General features: G+C 43.9%; 1 protein-coding gene across 1 annotated transcript in view; it reads right to left on the reverse strand.

Moving 5' to 3' along the window:
- The window catches only part of jhy (junctional cadherin complex regulator), a 41,574-nt gene that overhangs the window by 15,888 nt on the left and 9,113 nt on the right, over positions 1-16,573 (reverse strand). Inside the window, exons 4-6 of the mRNA XM_083927530.1 lie at positions 16,362-16,445; positions 15,071-15,504; positions 14,469-14,748 (exon numbers count right to left, since the gene is read on the reverse strand). Of these exons, the coding sequence (XP_083783656.1) occupies positions 14,469-14,748; positions 15,071-15,504; positions 16,362-16,445 (798 nt within the window). The remainder of the gene's footprint in view (positions 1-14,468; positions 14,749-15,070; positions 15,505-16,361; positions 16,446-16,573) is intronic.

Consider the following 16,573-nt stretch of genomic DNA (forward strand, 5'->3'; position numbering starts at 1 on the left):
CAGCAAACTTCTGCAGGTGGCAGGACTCAGAGAGGAGCTGAAAGTCTGAGGTGTACAGGGTGAACAGAAAGGGGGAAAGAACAGTTCCCTGTGGAGCTCCAGTGCTGCTGACCACAGTGTCAGACACTCCGTCCTGCAGTCTGACATACTGTGGTCGACCCGTCAAGTAATCCGTAATCCAGGGGAGGGTCCACCTGCATTGCCGTCAGCTTACGACCTAGCAGAGCAGGCCGGATGGTATTGAGCGCACTGGAGAAGTCCATGAACAAGATTCTCACTGTGGTTCCCGGTCTGTCCAAGTGGGCGCAGGCACGGTTGAGCAGGAAGATGATAGCGTCCTCCACACCTAGTCTCGGCTGGTAGGCAAACTGTAGAGGGTCCAGTGATGAGCTGACCAGGGGCCGAAGAAGGTCCAGCCTCTCCAGGGAGTTCATCAGGTGCGACGTCAGCGCCACGGGTCTGTAGTCTTCGGAGGTGCTGGGACGCACCTTCTTTGGTACTGGTACCAGGCAGGATGTCTTCCACAGCACAGGGACCTTCTCAAGACTCAGGCTGAGGTTGAAGATGTACTGCAGGACTCCACACAGCTGGGTCGCACATGCTTTGAGGAACCTCGGGCTGACACCGTCGGGACCTGCTGCCTTGCCTGGGCAGAGTCTGCACAGCTCCTTCCTCACCTGCTCTGCAGTGAAGGTCTGTCTGCTGGTTGCGTTGGTGGGGGTGGAGAGAGGTGATGGCGGGGGGGAGGTGACAGGTAGGGCAAAGTCAGGTTGTGGAGGAGCAGTGGGGGGGGGGGGGGGGGGGGTCCAGAGTCCTTTCATCAAATCTGTTGAAGAACAGATTCAGCTCAAATGTCTGAATTACCTCCGGCCGGTGGCCCTCACCTCTCTTGTGATGAAGGCCATGGAGAGGATCATAAAACAACACATCATCAGGGAAACCCACTCCCAGATGGACCCGCTCCAATTCGCTTATCGAGCTGGCAGGGGCGTCGATGATGCAAAAACATTCATAATAGACACTGTTCACAAACACCTGGAGCGCCCCAATACCGCAGCCAGACTCCTGTTTGCAGACTTCTCCTCTGCATTTAACACCATGCAGCCCCACATCCTGGCTGACAAACTCTCAGCCCTCTTTCATCTGGACCAACTGCTAATCCTGTGGATACTGGACTTCCTGACCAACCGTTCACAGAGAGTCCTGGTCAACAGCACCTTCTCCGACCTCCAACACACCTCAACCGGCTCCCCTCAGGACTGTGTGCTCTCACCTCTGCTCTTCATCCTCTACACCGATGACTGCAGAACCACACAGCCTAACTGTCATCTGGTGAAGTACGCTGACGACACCGTCCTCCTGTCTCTGCTGTCAGGCCCATCTCTGCACCACGGACCAGCTCTTCAGGAGTTTGTGGAGTGGTGTGACAGCTCCTGCCTGGAGCTGAATGTCAACAAAACCAAAGACATGGTGGTGACCTTCTCCAACAAGCAGAGGGAACTGGCTGCATCAGCAAACACCGTGATCCACGGGAAGCCTGTTGAAGCAGTTGAGGAGTACAGGTACCTGGGCACCATCTTCGACAGCCTGCTGAAATTCTCCTCCAACACAGAGGAGATTCTCAGGAAATGTCAGCAGCGGAAATACCTCCTTAGGAAGCTCAATTCCTTTGGAGTCAGCAAGAACATCCTCCTGACCTTTTACTACTCCTTCATCGAGAGCATCATCACGTTCTCCATCACATGCTGGTTCTACTCCACCAGCCTCCAGAACAGAAACCGCCTGCAGAGCGTCGCCACGGTCTGCTCTAAGATCATTGGACTTCCTGTTAGAACTCTGTCGACCATCCACGAGCAGCAGACACTCGGGTTAGCTGGTCGGATCATGCAGGACCCCTCTCACGCTCTCTTCTCAGCGTTTGAGTGGCTCCCCTCAGGACGCCGTCTTCGCTGTCCCTGCTGCAGGACACAGAGGAGAAGAGCAACCTTCATCCCCAGGGCTGTCCAGCTCCTCAACTCCTGACCCCTCTGACCATCCCCCTCCCCACTCTTGACACCCTCCCCTGGACACTTCACCCCGCCCCCCCCCCCCCCACTCCAGACACCCTCCCTGGACACCTCTCCCCCCTGGACACCCCTCCCTTCACCCCTCCTCCTCCCCTCCCCAGAACACCCTCCCTGGACACCATCACCATCACCCCCCCCTTCCCACCCCTGACACCTTCCCTGGACACCTTCACCCCCTGGACATCCCCCCCCCCCCCCCTGGACACTTACCGGACACGTGAACTGGCTATCTACCTCCACTCCTGTCCTCAAAGCTGTGAACTACTGGTTTGATGCACAATTCCACTTATGCTGTTCACTCGGTTTATAATGTTACTGGACTGTTGCACTACGCCACTTATTTATTCTGTTTATAATGTTACTCCGGTCTGTTGCACTACGCCACTTACTTATTTATTCTGTTATTATGTTCACACCGGACTTATTCTGTTACTCTGTTCTTACTGGTCCACTTGATTCTGTTAGTTATGTTAATTTATGGTATTAATGCACTACTCCACTTTATTGTGTCTATCAGGTCTTATATTGTATCCATCACAGCACTATGGTCACTTTATTTTTCAGTATTCATCTGTTACACAGAGCTAGCATATACTTAGACTGCTGTTTTCCTGCCATGCACCACTATCACTTTATTATTTAGCTTATAGTTGTATATTATATTTATACTCTATTACTGCACTATAGTTCTGTTTACGTCTGCTCATTACACACATGTATCATGTCTGACCTCATCTGAAGCCGATCACTGTCCACTTATATCTTCTCTGCACTACAGTTCTGTTTGTACCTGTTTCAACAGTCTACTGCATGTTTACATCTTATACACCCGTTCACATGTCTGCTTACATCTGATACACACATGTCTTTCTACATCTCACGCCGACGATGTTCTCTGTATCTAACCTGTACTAACACACTAACATCCTGACACTTATCCTACCTGTACTAACACACTAACATCCTGACACTTACTCTTCTTTTACACTTTATTCTTGTGTTAGGTTAAAATGTTTTTTGTATAATTGCACTGTCGTGATTTGCTGCTCTGTGTGCCTTGAATTGCCCCCCGGGGACAAATAAAGTTTTTTGAATTGAATTGAATCGGCACGTTCAGTACCACCTCCCACTGTCTGGCTACCAGATGGTTTGTTTGATGCCAGTGATGCTCCTCATGCCGCTCCACATGTCCTTTAAATTGTTCTGCTGGAGTTTGTGCTCCAGCTTCCTACTGTAGGTGTCTTTACCCTGTTGAATCCTCTCCTTCAGCTCCCTCTGAGCCTGCCTCATCCGCTCTCTGTCCCCATCTCTGAAGGCCTTCTTCTTCTCATTCAGCAGGACCTTGATGTCTCTGGTGACCCGCGGCTTGTTATTGGGGAAACGTACAGTCACTGTAGGAACAACGCTGTCCACACAGAAATTGATGTACCCTGTTATGCAGTCCGTGAGATCATCAAGGTCCTCTCCATGTGAATCACAGAGCAAATCCCAGTCTGTAAGTTCAAAGCAGCCCTGTAAATTCAACCTTTAGTATAGATTTTTTTAAAGGGTACACCTATTTTAGTACATTGCATATTAGTACAGCAATTTATTATTTTATTATTATTATTTTACTATTTTTGTCCTGTCAGAAATAAATATTAAATGACCCAAATATTTTACCAAAACCAACAATTTGAAAGAGACTCAAACTCACTGAAGCTAACAACAGTAAAATGTGTATCTTTTAGAATCAGAATCAGAAATACTTTAATAACCCCATGGGGAAATTGTTTAAACACAAGGAATTGTAGTAGTAATGTCATGTTTATCATGTTTATCTTTCAGGAGAAGCCCACCGTCTTTGTGTGAAGTAAATATACTTTGGGTATCATCTCTCTATTTCCCAACCTCAGAGATTCATACTCAGACAATGGATATGTGCGTTTGTAAATGAATAGCTTGTATGTCAATTTATGGAGTAGTAATATGTTTTGAACTTACTCTACAATTTATTGTTTTTAATATTTTAGGAACACTTTTATGACCCACTGGGTGGATCTGGCTACTTGGCCTGGAGGATAAAGACTGTTCAGCTCAGTCCCGGAGATCCTCCACCAGCACAACCTATCAAGATAGTCCAAAGAGAGAGAAGGAGGTTCCCTGCATTGATAAGGAGCTGCTTGGTGAGCACTGTCATGAAGCAATATCCTTTTTGAAACATTTAACTGATGAATCGGCAATCAAAGAGAAGATGAGGGCCACATTTCAGTACTGCCAAACACTGGTTTAAGATCAGCAGTGCTCTTCGACAGTCTTTGATGTCTTCCCACGATTCCTTGACGATCCCCACGATCACTGGCTTGGTAAGAAAGACAACTTCTTTTTATTATGTGAATTGTCACTCAAGGTATACACTGTTAAGTTGCATATGTATAAAATGCGTGTTCTTCTGTAGATTGAGCAAGACTTCATCATGATGTTCGGAAAGAAAAAATGGGCAGATTTTTGGCAAAATGGCCTACTTTTCAAACCTAGGATCCTGATAGACTGCAAAAAACTGACTTTTAATGAGCACACTGAAGAACTCTTGTCTGTGCAGCACGACTCAGGTGGGTGGGTCTGGTAAGCTTGGCTCATTCTTCTCTTTAAGATATCTCTTACTTATGATGTGAATGTGTCTGATATTTCTCCTGGTTTTCCCCTAGGATGGGACAGTGATCTGTCACCAGCAGAGTGTTACAATAATCAGCAATGACAATGCCATAACAATGCAATACTAACAACCCGGCTTTGATTTGGGGTGAAATAAAATCAACAGGATTGTTGTTGTGAGACAGAATTTGCAGTGCTTTGCAGCTGACATCCCCAAATGTTTTAAACTCACCTAGTGTTCAGGTGTACAGTAGTACCCTGGTGACGGTGAGCTGACTTCTAAACCCACTGTTAGCCCGATTTATCCAAGGAAAGAAGCAGCAACTCCAACAACACAACCTGTTCTTGTGTTCCTGTCCTCCACAGACAGCGTTGATAACTGTCGGTCTCAAAATGCCTTTCAACATTTTTCCCCTTTTCTGTTCATTCCAGTGCTGGAGTTGGTCTTTATCTTCAGTGCACACCATGAAAAAGTCAATGCTATCAAGCTTACTGCAGCGCTGTTTTCTTCTCTGACCTCTTCAGCCTTAGGCTACTGATTTAACCCTTCCCGTCCGCTGACCAGTTTAAATGTCAGTGGCCTTCTGGAAGTCATAGGGCCAAAGAATCTCTCTGGTAGAGCGATGCTTTTTTGTTCTGCCCACTAATAGCAGCATTTGATTGGCTGACTTACCCGTTACTTACTACATCAACACACACACAGCTACAGCCCTCTAGAGGTCCATGGTCCAAACCCATGAGAGAGGGCTGGAAGCCTTTTCTGCCTAGAGACTACAAAACAACTAGATCTTATTGGATAACTCTTTTTTCTTCTTTTAGAATTAAAAGAGAAATTATTATTATTCCCTATGATATCTACCCAGCGCTTTGTTGACAATAATCATGTGTTAAACATGTGCTTCTGTTGTAGCACAGTTGCAAGCAGCTGGTGTTGCTGAGAGCACAGTCCAAGCAATGGTGGGGTCCATGTAGAAACTTGTAAATCACAATTATATGCAAACGACAGAGGCAGTTCTCAGCAGTAGTTCACAATATATTTCAGGACAGCGTTTCCTCTCCGCTACACACTCTGCAGTGGCAGCCCGCCGACCCTCAGACAGCGTAATGTTAAACCCCAGTATAGCGGTCTGATACCGGACGGTCCCAAGTCTGACTGCCGCCGGATCTGCAAGCTAAAGCTGCACTATTTGTTGATTACATAATTTCCTAAGGCAATTAAGCCTTTTTATTCTATTTACACAATTTTTCCCAAATCAGTTCACAGGCAGCTTCAGGCAACCGAGAAAGTTGAAGGTCTAATTTTTCAAGTCATTACAACCGTCTACCCATTGGCAATAAAAAACGATTAATACATGTAAAAAGTTAGACAAAGAACCTTTAAAGGGATTATAGTTTTGCATAACAAGCAGTGTTTCCTTATTAGGCTTTGATATAACACCAAAGCACCTTTCCAGGGACCTTACCAGGAACATTGAGGGTGTACATTGAAGTGATAAGCAATACTAGCAAAGACACAAAAAGATATACCCGGTCCTTTGCAGTCACTGGTGTTGGTTAGGCTGAGTGTGTGCTCTGTGTGTGTGTGTGTGTGTATGTGTTTGTGTGTGTGTGTGTGTGTGTGTGTGTGTGTGTGTGTGTGTGTGTGTGTGTGTGTGTGTGTGTGTGTGTGTGTGTGTGTGTGTGTGTGTGTGTGTCCCAAGCTGCCCCAGACAAAGGGGAGCTTTTCATTCCAGATTTTACTGGCTGCTTTTAGGAAGGATTTCAGTTTGCTTTAGCCATCAGCCAGGGACACAACAGGGTACCTTTCTTTCCAAACCCTCTGTGCCCTTTCTTTCCAACCCCTAAGTCATGCTCATCTGCTTTCATGCCCAGGCACTGCAGCAAGACTGCTTTACAAATTGAGCCTGTAATCTTGTCAGGCATGATAGCTAACATGGTGGGAGAGATGGGGGGCCAAGGGGAGTGGAGTGTTTGGCACCACAGGATCTAGTGAAGGTCCCAGCATCGATACAACTCTTAGGGTATGGACTCCGCTAAAGAAATATCTGCGTCCACACGAAACCAGTGAAACTGGCTAAAAACTATTTAGTACACATGCCAGGCCTGGATGTGGAGCTGTAACTGCCACAGAAATACACCAACAACGGAGAAGAAGAGACGGGGAGACGCTGTGGAGAATACAAACACCAGAGAGTTTCTCTCCAAATCTGGAGACTTCCCAAATCCTCCTTCATCCTAGAGAGAAATCTGTCCACTGTTTCTGGTGTTAGTGGAGACTTTAGTGCTGTTTTGGACTCTGATGCACCAATCACTCTGCAGTTAGTGTCCTAACAGCAGAGTGATTGGTGCAGCAGAGGGTGCTGCTGTGAACCACTTCCCCGTCCCAAAGCGCTCACAGGCGGGCACTGTCTCACTAGATTTAGAGTCAGTTCAGTAAACAGTCTATGGGTCCCTCTCTCTCCTCTCACGCAGCGACACTGTTGTTGTTATGTGACTACGCGGGGTTATAGGTCGGAGGTGGGGCGATGACGCCCTCGTTAAAAAAGTATGTGGTCTCAGCGTCCAGACAACAACGGCACTGGGGGGCGTTTCAGTGCCGTTGTTGTCTGGACGCTGGGGGGCGTTTCAAAAGATCCTGTTTTCAGGCTCCGAAAACGCCAGCTGCTGTGGATGTTCGGCCGAAACCAGGCTAAAGTTGTGAGGTTACAGGAAAACGCGTCTCCATGTGGAAGCTACTTTCTAGCCTTTCTTGGGTCTACCTAACTCAATTGTTAGTTGATGTAAAAATAAATGTGAGGCACTATACATATAATCTGTTATACCTGAACTTTCCTGTTTGCCTGCTGTTGGGGGAAATGTGGAATATGGAAATGTGTTTATTGATTTTCAACGAAGAGAAAAAAGAAAGAAAGATAGAAAGAAAGTAAGAAAAAGTAAAGAACACAGCACTTCATGCATTACAACAATACGGCATGGTCATAAAATGAGTGTAAACTAAAGATAAAATAAGAGCACAGAAGAAAAAAAAAAATATATACATATATACATACATAGGAGCTCACATTTTTAAGGTAATTCAGTACTGGGTCCCATGTTTTATCAAATGTATCCCCTCTGTCTTCATTGTATAATCTCAGTCCCTCCAGATGTAAAATGTTTGACAATTCTCCCAACCATAAATTATAAGTAGGCACAAAGTCTGTTTTCCACACTCGTAAAATCAGCTTTTTAGCGATCATCATCCCACATTGAACTGCTCTTCTTTCAAATTTATTGACAGAAGAAAGGACACTTGTCGACCCCAGAATGGCAACCAGGGGGTTGGGTGCCAAATTTTTACCAAAGCCTTAGAAAAACACTGAAAAATACATTTCCCTAATTAAATTAAGTTTTCTACATGCCCAGAATGAATATGCTAGAGTACCTATCGAGGATTCACATCGGTTACATGTTAGTGGGACATCCAGGTAAAATGTATGTAGCTTTTCTTGCTAGTAGGGGGGTTCCCCTCCACCAAGCAAGTATAGAAAGATGAGCTGCCCAGCAATACATTTTAAAGTTTGATAAGGTAAAAACAACAAACATTTTTAAGGTTTAAGTAGGTACTTTTTGGAGATCCTGATGGGTTTTGTAGTTCCAAAGAAAAGATGCAATAATTTAATCTAATTGTTTAAAGTAATACTGGGCGATGTAACATGGAAGAGACTGAAAAAGATGTAGGAAACGTGGCAGCGCAATCATCTTAATTGGATTAATCTTTCCTACAAGAGAAATTGGAAGAGTCTTCCAAAAATGTATACTTATATAAGTTGCTCAACTTTATTATGCCAATTCTTTAGTAAAAGGTCCTCAGGGTTTTTTGTGACAATTATACCAAGATATGAGAAGTCTTTAAATGCCTTTTTAAAAGGAGTAGACTGTATATATGTCATATCAACTTTGTTAGAGATTGACATTAACTCACTCTTATCTCAGTTAACTGGAAATCCAGAGATTCTGCTAAAGTTGCTAATTAAAGTCGAAACATGGGGTATGGAGACTTGGGGATGAGAGATGAATAAAAGAATGTCGTCCGCGTTCAGTAAAATATGATGTTCTTGTCCGTGAATGATAGGAGATATTAGGCGACTTTGTCTAATACTAACTGCTAATGGTTCTATAACAATCGAAAACAGGAAAGGGGAGAGGAGGCACCCCTGACGCGTCCCGCGACTGGTCACAAAAGAGGGTGAGATATTTTGATTGGTTATGGCTCGATCGAATTCGTAAAGGAGGGCCAGAAACCAAATATTTTTAGTGTAAACATCACATAGGGCCATTCAACAAAGGCATGCTGTGCATCTAAAGAAATATTGGCCTTATATATAGAGTAGGGGGCAATTTAGAGACTATCAATGAGGGATTAAGCATTCTTGGGATAAGTAGGGAAAGTTTATGACTAAATAGGCAGATTGGTTTTCCTGTATTGTTGGGGAGAGAGGAAATCACTCCTTTTATCCCGTTCAAATTTATGCCTGCATCTAATGAGGAGGGAGATTCTCTTGACAGGCAAGGAAGTCAAAGATTTTCTAAAAAAAATGTCTCCATATTCTCTGGGTCAGATCCTCCCTGTGACTGATAGACATGTTCATAAAAATTAGCAACATATTCATTAATTTTTCAGGGGAGACCCATCACCCTTCTTGAGTGAGTGTATGTCCTGGATGCCTGAGATTGCCTTAACTGGCATGTATGTAACCTTCGGAATTTATCACCAAACTCAAAATATTTTTGTCTTACTTGAACCAGCAAGTGCAAAACATTTTAGGACAGTATAAAATTGTACTTTGTACTTATTTTGATGCTGAGATCTTTTTCAGTACATCAGGCTGATTATCCACTCTGTATAGTGCCTCTATATTTGATAACTGACTATCTATTTCAGCTAACCTTTAGATTTTCTTTTTGCCGCTGCCTCATAAGATATGATGTGGCCCCTGAGAATAGACTTTATAGCCTCCCAGTGTGGAGTCGCTAACTTCACCATTATCATTAGTGTTTACATAAAGATCTCTTTTGCTGGAGAAGAAAGAGCAACATTCCTTCTCTTTCAGTAAAGTATTATTTAGCTGCCAGTTGAATTCTCAATGTTTATGATTCAGATTAAGCTTTAAAGAGACTGGGGCATGAGTTTGAAATCAATCCTCAAATAAGATTTATGAAGGACTGAGAAATATGAAAAACCTCTTGCTGTGGGATTAAGGAGCCTCCAGACGTACCAAATTATAGGACTGTATCAGATTATTAAGCGTATTACTGGTCTTTGATACATTCATTTGGGAGTGTTGCCGATCGAGGAATCCAAAACACAATTAAAGTCTTCACCTAAGATTATTTTTGTGTTATACATATTGCATATAGTACTGAAAAGATTCTGAAAGAAATGGGGTCATCAAAATTGGGGCCATATAAATTTATCAAGGATACTGGTGCTAAACTTAGCTGAACCTTTAACAAATAAATATCTACCCCTGTCATCAGAAATAGTTTGGGTATGTACAAAAGGGGTGTTTTTCTTAATAAAGATTGCAACTCTTTGTTTTGTGCTAAAGTTTGAATGGAAAACATGAGATGCCCATGAAAGACATAATATCCTAGCGGCAGTTTTTTAAATGTGTTTCCTGGAGGAAACATATATCAGCTTTGAGTGTACGTAAATGAGCGTACACTTTCCCTCTTTTTAATGGGCTATTCATCCCCCTTACATTCCAGCTGACTAGAGTAATTTCTTCACCACTGTGCTTTCTTGGACCTCTTACCATAAATATTGTCTACAATGTAAAATGACGTATTACATGACCATGACAAAAATACTGATGTGCTGAAACATAGTCCCAGGAGGAAAACAAACTCACAAGCTCTGATACAATACCACAAACTCAAAGTCAAAGCTAGACACTGGCGCTGAGTTAAAGCCCAGGATAGCATATAACTGCTTATCTCCCTGCATACCATGGAGCAAACCACCTAAAAAAATGTTCACAAGATAATAAGGCATTTAACCTCACCCAAATCACAGTGAAATTGACATTACCAGTCAAAATTCAGTCCAAATCACGATCTTGTCAAGTGTCTGTTTCCCAGTCCTAAGCCTCCCCACTCACACACAATTTCTCAGCTTCGGCCAGAGTACTAAAGGTGCCCGTGTAATCGTTAACCATGACCACGAACCTTGCTGGACGCCTAAAGCTGCACCTTATTTTCCTGGCTCTGCACTTCTCCTTGATATGTTGAAAAGCCATCCGCTTCTTCCTGGTTGCTAACTCTAGGTCAGGAAAGATGAATACCGACGACGTCCGTCGTACCTCAGCAGAGCCTTCTCCCTCATGAGACTCAGTACCAGCTCCTTTACCTGGAAGCGGTGCAGCCTGGTGATGATAACTCTGGGTTTCCCATCTTTAGCTGGCGCTGCGGTTTGATGGGCCCGGTCCACGTCCACGTGGTGGTCGAAATGCTCTTCTCCAAGCAGCTCCGGTAGTAACTTAGCAACGAATTCCATTAGCCTGCTTTTGTGCTAAAGTTTGAATGGAAAACATGAGATGCCCATGAAAGACATAATATCCTAGCAGCAGTTTTTTAAATGTGTTTCCTGGAGGAAACATATATCAGCTTTGAGTGTACGTAAATGAGCGTACACTTTCCCTCTTTTTAATGGGCTATTCATCCCCCTTACATTCCAGCTGACTAGAGTAATTTCTTCACCACTGTGCTTTCTTGGACCTCTTACCATAAATATTGTCTACAATTTAAAATGACGTATTACATGACCATGACAAAAATACTGATGTGCTGAAACATAGTCCCAGGAGGAAAACAAACTCACAAGCTCTGATACCATACCACAAACTCAAAGTCAAAGCTAGACACTGGCGCTGAGTTAAAGCCCAGGATAGCATATAACTGCTTATCTCCCTGCATACCATGGAGCAAACCACTTAAAAAAATGTTCACAAGATAATTAGGCATTTAACCTCACCCAAATCACAGTGAAATTGACATTACCAGTCAAAATTCAGTCCAAATCACGATCTTGTCAAGTGTCTGTTTCCCAGTCCTAAGCCTCCCCACTCACACACAATTTCTCAGCTTCGGCCAGAGTACTAAAGGTGCCCGTGTAATCGTTAACCATGACCACGAACCTTGCTGGATGCCTAAAGCTGCACCTTATTTTCCTGGTTCTGCACTTCTCCTTGATATGTTGAAAAGCCATCCGCTTCTTCCTGGTTGCTAACTCTAGGTCAGGAAAGATGAATACCGACGACGTCCGTCGTACCTCAGCAGAGCCTTCTCCCTCATGAGACTCAGTACCACCTCCTTTACCTGGAAGTGGTGCAGCCTGGTGATGATAACTCTGGGTTTCCCATCTTTAGCCGGCGCTGCGGTTTGATGGGCCCGGTCCACGTCCACGTGGTGGTCGAAATGCTCTTCTCCGAGCAGCTCCGGTAGTAACTTAGCAACGAATTCCATTAGCCTGCTGTTCTCAGCTTTCTCTTTTATTCCAGATGCATATCTGCTTTGCGTGCGAGAACGGGCCTCCAGGTCATCTAATTTAGCTTGCTGTAGCATACACTGGGAAGCTAGGCTCTCGTGTCTCCAATGGCGTCCTCTGCCGTCGACACATGTTCACTGACGGCTGAAAAAGCTAATTTAAGGCTGGAAAGGGACCCTTTGAGCTTGTCAACTGAGCTTTTTCGCCTGGTGTATTCCTGCTAGAATATTTTTGTTGGTAGCTGGGATCTCAAAGTTAGCAGCAGTTGCACTAGCTGTAACAGCATCTGCCTGTTCAGCCATCTCAGCGTCTGCATTTTTTCTTCTTCACATGGGCATTTTTCAGATTTTTGCCCCTTGTCTTTTCTTGTTATTTTCCTATAACTCCGTTCTGACTGTTGACAGCTTATTTAAGACTTATGGGTGAGGTTTGTGAGCTAGATAAAGGTGGAGCTCCTGACAAACACAACTACTACTCAGCGTGGTCCGCCATCTTCCCTGTTGGGGACATTTTGGGTGAGAAGTGTACTGTATCACTTGCTGAGAGCATGGGTAACCATGTGCAAGGGTCTTACTATCAGGTGAGGCTAGGAGTCATAGCACCATCATCTGCATGTACTGTAGGCACTACAGTGACACAGAGCCGGTTGTAAATTGTGAAAAGTTTCAACTAAGGGCGCACTCACACTGTCCATCCGTACCGTGCCCAAGCGTGCTTCACAGCTAAAGTTCGTTTGACCAGTGTGAGTACAACTGTACCGCGCCCAGGCACGGCACGCTTACTGACTGTGGCCTGGTTGAGAGAGGTGGACTTTTGTAAAGCATGGATGCACATGTACGGGCCAAACACACGTGTATGAGCACGAGCGTGAGCATTGACAGCGGTCCTGATATGTAATTATATGCGTCTGTTCTCCGCGATGGACATTTAAAAAGATGCCGCCGTACGGTTCGGGGTGGTCTGATGCAGAGATGTTTACTGCAACATTTACTGCAAAATATTCAAAAACAGTCAGACAAAACTAAATCTCTGAGGGGTGACGACTTATAAGCAAGAAGCAGTAGTGAGAGTACAAACGGGCCTGGGCCGCGGGGGAAGAGGGAGGGGGGACAATAACCCTAAAGCACGGGGAACGGTACCGATGTACAGTGTGAGTGTGCCCTTAGTTACCAGCTAGTGCTAGCTAACATTAGCTTTGTTAGCAAGGAACAGCTTGATCAAGACATTTTAAGGTGACCAAAATGTTCTCTGATGAACTGCATACACACTGTGAAAGGGTCTACACCCAAAAGCAGGTTCTAGTTTATTTTAATTCACATAGTGGATATACATTGCTATGCATCTATCCTTAAAGCATCCCCGCCTTTATGGTCTATTTTACTAACTAGCGATTGAGACTATAAATTTATTAGGAAAATGTTTACTGAGGTGACCAATGCTGGGGCTAGTTTCACAAGTGACACTTTACTATTCAAGTCTGAGTATATTTGTGACCTGTATTTAAATATACCCTGCACATGGCTGAGTCACATCATGACCCTCCTGACAAACCAAAGGAGAAGGAAAGAAAACAACAACAGCAAAATCATTAAATGCAAATGGGCATCTTCAGTGGGCCTGCGCCTCACAGACTCTCCTTTCTAATCACCTTATCCTCTAACACATCTTTAAATGGCTTTTCAGAGACTGCAGTTCTGTGGTTTATATAGTCATCATCTTAGAGCAATTAAGTGTAGCTTAGTGGAGCTAGACAATTAACCTGATGTTTTGTGCCCTTAGTCACCAGAACACTCCTGCTGGATTAAGCTGTCCCTGCATGGAGACAGCTGAGGGGATTATTTGGGACTTCAAAGGGGCATTTATTTGTGTAACCCCGTGAACGTGGGGATTAAAAGAGAATGCCACTCAACTGAGAATTCATGTGTCACTTTTGTTAGGTGAAACTGCATAATTAGTTTCTTATTTTTCTAACTGAACGCAGTTATTCGGTATGTGTTGGGAAGGTTCTGTGGCCCTTGATCTCTGTTCAAACAGTTTTAAAGTGTATGTATTCCAAACAAATACTCAGATGTAGTTTTTTTCTATATCCATGTGACATCTCAGATTAAATGGCGGACCTACAGACAAAACTAAATGCACTGATGACACACAAATGTAACTGCTCTACAGTAGATAAAAAAGCTGGTAACATTCAGTGTCCCTCCTTTTAGGACACATATTTAGCTCACAGACACACCAACCTTGTAAGTGACTCTTGCCATCAGCTGCTTCTGTTTCTCCATCTGAACCAGGTAGCCATCAGAACTGCTTCTATGGATGGAGTCGGCTGTGTCCACACCAGGGCTCAGCTCAGGCTCTAGTCCTGTTGTTGACTTTCCTATAGGGGGCAGAACTGTGCTGGAGCTGGAGCCCACTGACAAAGTGGTGCTGGGTGTCCTGGGGAGGCTTTGTAGAAATGGCTTTGCGTGACACTTATGGTCCTCTCCTTCACGTGATAATGGCCACTTGAATGCAGTTGTCCTAAAACATAAAGTTATAGGTGGATGAATACTGAGGAGTCCAATGATAATAGACAAAAATCATTTTTCATATTATATTATTTTATATACATAAAATTTAATTCTCATGTGGTGTATCAGACTAATGTTATTTACCTTAGTGCTAGTCATTTTACATGAACCACAAATATGCTGTGAATTGTTTTGTTGTATTTTTAACCTCACTTGCTTATTTTCTACCTGACTGGTTTTATTTGGTGGAGCAGTGATCCAATTTTCCCAACTCCTTAAAATGTAATAACTTTCTCGTCATATAGAGAAAAACAAACGTATAAATGGTTCACCTTTGCCACTGTTCGGGGCAACACTGCAGGTTTTGGGGGTGAAGATATGTGTTTACCCCTTTCCAAGACATCTGGGAGGACTTTCCTGGAATTGTTTGTTGACATTCAGGGGACAAGGTGAGTTCAACTTCAGATGCAGGGCAACCATGAAGAGATGCTAAATTTTTGACATCATCCTGGCCCCTGTGCTGAATGAATGGAAGAAGATGGGACGAAGTGTTGAGGTTGAGGTGGAAGGCGGAGAGCAAAGGCTGTAATGAAGTTGACTTCTGAGGGTTTGGCTGGGTTACAGCAGCTGGTCTTTCCAATGGGGAGCTCAGACAGTCTGTCCACTCAGCTTTGACCCCCAGTGCGGGGGGCTGCTGCTGCTGCTGTTGAGGGCGGTTGGGGTATTCTTTCCGCTGGGCTTTCTTCCCTTTGCTGATCTGAGTGACCTGGGGCGAAAGCAGGATTAGCAGTTTAAGGATAACATTTTTTTCATTGATGTAGAATGTCAGAGCATTAAAAAGGTATTGATGTAGACAGGATTGATTTAAATGGTTTAGTGACTTTAGTGTGCAGGTGTGTTCATTTACAAAATCTAAAAATAAAATAGGCATATAATAAATAACACATACAAAGTACTGACTGGGTGGTATACTGTTGACTTTTTAAATCCTCTGCATTTCGGTGAGATATGCTAACATGCAAAGTATAGCTTGGCCTATTTCTGAAGGTGGTGTGGAGTGAAAAGCACCAACTCTAAATCTACCCATTCACACCACAAAAACAACAGCAGATAAACATGAGCTCTTAACAAGAGGCACAATTTTTTTCCCAAGTGTAAAAAGCGCTGGAGCTCTTCTTTGCATGATCGCACCAAATTATTTAGCAGGAGGTCTATGAGTGAGTGTCTCATGCATCTAATGCCGCTGATTTAGCAAACATCAGCTTTGCCTATTCCAGTGGGAAACTATTTATTCTCATCTGCTTGGCAGCTTCAAGGTGGCTGCTCAAGTGCTCAAAATAATAATACTTCTCCAGTCCTCTCCTTTTTCACTCCCCTTTTTGTTTTTTTAAATCATCTCTGGCAACAACAACGCCATCAGTCATTGTGTCCACATTTCCTAAAGGAAATTAAAAGGCAAGGTGATAGGGTCCCAACGGTGCAGCAGGCAGCAGCTAGATGGCCCTTGTTGGCAATCAGGCTTCCATACACACAATGCTGCAAAATAAACTAGATTTGACTAGATTTTCAAACTACTGTTCGGGCTGACATGTCAACCAAGTGAAAAGAACAAGAGTGTCCTACCCTCAACTGCTGTGTTTTCAGCTCAGGGTCTGCACTGTCCTCTTGACTGTCTGCGCTGGATTTCTCCTTAAGACTCCCATGCACCTTTAAACAGAACACAAAGATAAAGCAACATGCTGATACTGAAGAACGTTGAAACAAAAGTTCTTTATAATTTCTTTTTGTCTAAACACTGGGAACTGAAGCCTTTTATCAATACTGCATCCATTACT

This window comes from Echiichthys vipera, assembly GCF_963691815.1.
Source record: "Echiichthys vipera genome assembly, chromosome: 14".
Taxonomy (NCBI): domain Eukaryota; kingdom Metazoa; phylum Chordata; class Actinopteri; order Perciformes; family Trachinidae; genus Echiichthys; species Echiichthys vipera.